The 5000-nt window shown below is 34.6% G+C and overlaps 1 protein-coding gene across 2 annotated transcripts in view; it reads right to left on the bottom strand.

Moving 5' to 3' along the window:
- The window catches only part of LOC124427394, a 21601-nt gene extending 17072 nt beyond the window's left edge, over positions 1-4529 (bottom strand). For both annotated transcript variants that reach the window (XM_046970274.1, XM_046970273.1), the window contains exon 1: positions 3374-4529. In XM_046970274.1, the coding sequence (XP_046826230.1) occupies positions 3374-3509 (136 nt within the window). In that variant the 5' untranslated portion in view covers positions 3510-4529. The remainder of the gene's footprint in view (positions 1-3373) is intronic.
- Between the last annotated feature and the right edge of the window lie 471 nt (positions 4530-5000).

The raw sequence follows: 5000 nt of genomic DNA, 5'->3' as shown, positions 1-5000 counted from the left end.
TATTTTTATAGATCGAATATAACGCGCGAGCGCACATTCTCTCGTTCATATTGGTTCTAACGAAATGATTAAAAATTTCTTTGAATATATATATGTATATATATATACATATATGTGTGTATTATTAAAATTTCTTTGAATAATATATTATTAATTTCTACCTATCTACTTTTTTACTTATTTACCTTTCACAAAACGACCATTCGTGAAAAATCATTAAACCGATTATATTATAAATATAATTACACTTGGATAACGTTATTATAACGAGTTTTAAACAATTTGATTTTTCATTACTTCTTTTTAACGTTCTATTAAATATACTTTTATCTTTTTATTCTTTTCTTTCTGTTCAACTTTACAAACGCGATACCATAAACGAACGAACGTAACTACGATGAACATTCAACTAACTAGAACTAAGATAGTTCGTCAATTTTCTTTTTGGATTTTATTCGAAATAGAAACGAAATGGTTATGTTTGATAACTAAGATAAATTACTACTAGGAAACAACGCGGATAGAAAGAAGATCGACAATCGAGAGATTTGACCGGACCCTTTGATGCGTGCCACGTGAAAGAAAGAGAAAGAAAGAAAAATAGAGAGAGAGAGAGAGAGAGAGAGAGAGAGAGAGAGAAAGGACAGAGCAAAAGAAAGAAAAAAGAGAGAAAAAGAGAGAGAGAGAGAAAGAGAAAGATAGAGAGACCCCGTTGCATCGCGTTTTATAGCGCGTTTTACTGCGGTGTGGCTGACCAGTGGTCTCTCCATCTACTATACTCTTTCTCCTTCTCTACTTCGAGCAAGCGAGCGAGTGCACGTTCGCCTCCTCCTCCTCCTCTTTCTCCACCACCTCCTCCTCCTCCTTCTCTTTCTCTTTCTCTTTCTCTCTTTCTCCGCAAAGAGAGGAGGCTCGACCAACGGAGCAGGGTCATGGCCGGACATCGTCTGCCATACACTCTCGACTCCTACACCCACACTACATCTGTTATACGTTTCTCTCTCTTTCTCTATGTTGCACACATTCACGTTATCTCTCTCTTTCTCTCTCCTTTTCATCCACCTAGGGCAACGCAACAGCTTGTTTTTTGCATCTACACCCTCGTAAAGTTAAATTTTATTATGCGTTGAATATAATTTACAACGTTTTACACGTCTATCGTGGAAATTTAGAAAGAACGTTTAGAAGAGAAAAAAGAAAAAAAAAGAAGAAGAAGAAAAAAAAAGAAAGATGAAAAAATCAAAATCAAAGGACTAACGGTAAATAATCGATATTCGTTCTCTCGCACCTTCTAACGAATTTCTAATGGATTTACGCGAGTTTTGCTCGGATTTTTTTCTTTCTCTCTTTTTTTCTTTTTTTCTTTTTTCTTCTCTCTATGAAAAATGCACGGCGTAACAGGTTCTACGTGTTTTTCAATGTTTCACGTTTCTCGTATCTCTACGATTGACAGACATAATGTAATCGATATGTTTGATCGATTAACATATATCTCGTTTTTATCAAATCACCCAAAAGTTTAATCTTTTACAATAGATAATACGATGTATTATAATTTTAATTAAACGTAAAATTATATTCTAAAGAGAATAATAAAATTATCGAAATTTTTTATTTGAAATGATATTTCACGATTTATAATGCTCGTATACACATATATTTATATATACTTATATAAGTAAGTAGGATGAATAATCTTGGTAACGTCGATCGTGTCAGGATGAGATTATTCGACTGTGTTAAAAAGAGTTCATTGACCCGACTTGTCGAGAAGAACAAAAAAGGAAAAAAAAAAAGAAAAGAAAAGAAACAAAGAACAGAAAAAAGAAAAGAAAAGAAAAAAGATAAAAGAAACGAGCGTGGTCAAGATCACAACGAAACAAACGCAAATCATTTCGAAAATTTCACCGTTCGAAGTCTTGTCAATCAAGGAAGAATCTGGGAGTCGTCGAGTAGTTAGTTAAAAAGATAACATTTAGGCTATATTATAATAGCAAAATATCCACGTAGACGTTTCAATCTTAATACCTACTTGGAAATGGACCGAACAGGATTTTTTGAACGTGACTCATGCTGGACGTTGACCGCCATATTCAGGTGTGAACAGACTATTTGCCAATATCGTGCAAGCTAATTCGACGTTGCTTGCGTCGAAATTTTACCTTGAACGATCTCAATGTCATATGTATCTTATACTCTCGTTCAATATCTTATGTTTCTTTTCCTTTTTTTTTCTTTTTCTTTTTTTTTCTTTTCTCTTTCCTTCCTTCCTACGTTTTTTCTTCTATAACGCAAAAGACGACAAACGCGTATATTATGAAATCATCTAACGACAAATATCGATGGATTAATTAATTTAGTTAAATACTTATAATATAATTTCTCTAAAAAAAAATATATATATATATATATATATTAATAAATTTCTAACGATTAAAATACGTTAAATTATGAAACACCATTCAATAGGACTTTTCTTTCTTTTTTCTTTTTCCTTGTTAAATTAACATCGCATAAATTAATCTTTACGCATTTTAGAAGGATTTTAGATAGATATATGATATTACCGAGAATGAAGTTATATCGAGAATGAAAGAAAACCTATTTGGAATCATTAAACGCGAACTCGTCTCGTTTGAGAATCACACGCCTCGAGAATCGTTACGCGCAACAACCACGTGTTGCACCTCGCCGGAGAGAATCGACCTACACACGCGGCATGCACATATCCATCCCACACAACTAACTTACATACGTACATAAATCGCTTACGTATTTCCTCGATGTCGTTGATCTTTCTCTTTCTTTCTCTTTCTTTCTTTTTCCTTCTTTTTTTTTCTATCTTTCTCTCTCTCTCTCTCTCTCTTTTCTCGTTTGTTTGTTTTTTGTTTTTTTTCTTACAATTAATTAAACAACTACAAACGCAATATTCAAGAGAAAACAATTTATTGAATAAATATATTCTTCTTCATTTTCTTCATGGAGATTTTTATGTACAAAATTTCTATGTGAAAGAAAATTTTAACAGTCTTCGTTTGACCTATCGTTACAATTCAATATAATAAATAGAATTCGTGCGATATATTTGATCGACAAAGAAATAGAAAAGAAAAAGAGAGATAAAAGAGATATCAAAAATAAGAAACATGATGACGAGTTTAGACACGTCGTCGATGTTCTTTCTTGTCTCTCTCTTTCTCTCTCTCTCTCTCTCTCTCTCTCTCTCTCTCTCTCTCGCTCTCTCACTTTCATTTGATTTTTTTTTCGTCTCTTTTCGTTTGTTCCATTCTCGTTTATGAAATATTAATTCTATTAAGAAAGATATAATATATTCTCCAATATTGGATTAGTCTTTGAAATGCATAGAACTCACGATTCCTTGATGAGTGACGAAACGATCTGCTCCGTAGGACCTGTTGCAGTGCCATGTAGAGAGCCATCATAATTTGAAGTTGTTGATTTGATAACTCCTGATCCTCTTCGGTCGGCTGCACGAACGGTATCGCCATCTTCTTTTATTTTTTTTTTCTTTTTAATTTCTTGTTATTTATTTATAATAGAACTTTTCTTTAGAACTCCTCTGAACCTTTTCAATGCTGAATGTCTTCTCCCTTTCACTCTCTCTCTCTGTCTCTCTCTCTCGCTCTTTCGCTCTTTTTTTCTCTCCCCCTCTATATTATACTTTTCAAATCCGCGCTGACACGAAACAAACAAACTATAAAACGATAAGGATGATAATTAACGATATCCGAGCCAAAAAGTGTATGTCTTTCGTAAACTCTCTTCCCTTATTGTCTGTCTCTCACTCTTTTCGTCCGTCTTACTCAAATTCGACGTCTGAAACGTCCGTAAGGTGGATCCTCAAATGGATCACTTTCCATAGGTGCTGGGATTTAACACGGCGAGATAGAAAAGAAAGTGTCTCTCTTTCTCTCTCTTTCTGTATCGTTATATTTCTTCTTTTATATTTATCACGCACGACGAATTTGCGAGCATGAATGTCTATCAATCACGGTACGACAAAATTTTTGCTGATTAATTCTCTGTTTCTCTCTGTTTATCTTATATGTACGGCACGCGCGTTAGCGCGTAACCGTGAAACGTACACACGACTTCCTTCTATTTTCTTTGAGTGTGTATCTTCTTTATAGCAATAGTAACGAGCATAAGACGAACGAGACAAGAGGAACAACGGGAACCAACGATAATTCGTTGTTGCACGATACACAAGATGTGAAAAAAAAAACTCACGATACCCGTAACGGAGAAGGCTCGACGTTAAAAACTCTCAGTTATCTTTCTTAATATGAGCGTCTCTTTTTGCGACTGCACTCCAAGGGACGTAGGATTGATCTACTATTTGCACCAACACGCGCACAAGTCAACAAGATAGTTAGCTAGTAACTGTCTCTTCCTTTCTCTTTCTCTCTCTCTCTCTCTCTCTCTTTCTTTCTTTCTCTCTCTCTCTTCGTCGGTGTCGTTGATCGAAGAAGAAAAAAAAAACTACTTGTCCTTCTTCCTCTCCTACTTCTCTCTCTCTCTCTCTCTCTCTCTCGCCCTCTCTCTCTCTCTCTTCCTCTCGCTCTTTTTCTGTCTTTTTTTTTCGTCTTTTTTACTTTTCTCTAAATCAAGACTCTTTTTTTCACGTCTTCGTAAAATTCACACGCGTTTTTTTTTTTTTTTCAACGAACAAACAACTGCGCACACGTATCGTCGTACCGCAATTTACTATGAATCATAAATTTTTTTTTATATGTATATATACATATATATATATATTTGTTTATATATATATATACATATATATGTATATATTCTACAGTAGAAAACTACGATGTTACGGTAGAAAAAAAAAAACAAAACGGTCTCGAGAAACACGAAATATCGTATCCGATTGTACGAACGTCGTCTACTATTGGGGTTGTGATGGATGAAGCACGAGATCTCGACTGAGCCTGAGTAACTTCAAACGCGTCTACTCTCCTCGAGGTCTGGCGGTG

The sequence above is a fragment of the Vespa crabro genome, chromosome 10, assembly GCF_910589235.1.
Source record: "Vespa crabro chromosome 10, iyVesCrab1.2, whole genome shotgun sequence".
Classification (NCBI taxonomy): Eukaryota; Metazoa; Arthropoda; class Insecta; order Hymenoptera; family Vespidae; genus Vespa; species Vespa crabro.
Note: the sequence above shows the minus strand (reverse complement) of the source record. Positions and strands in the feature narration are given on the sequence as shown.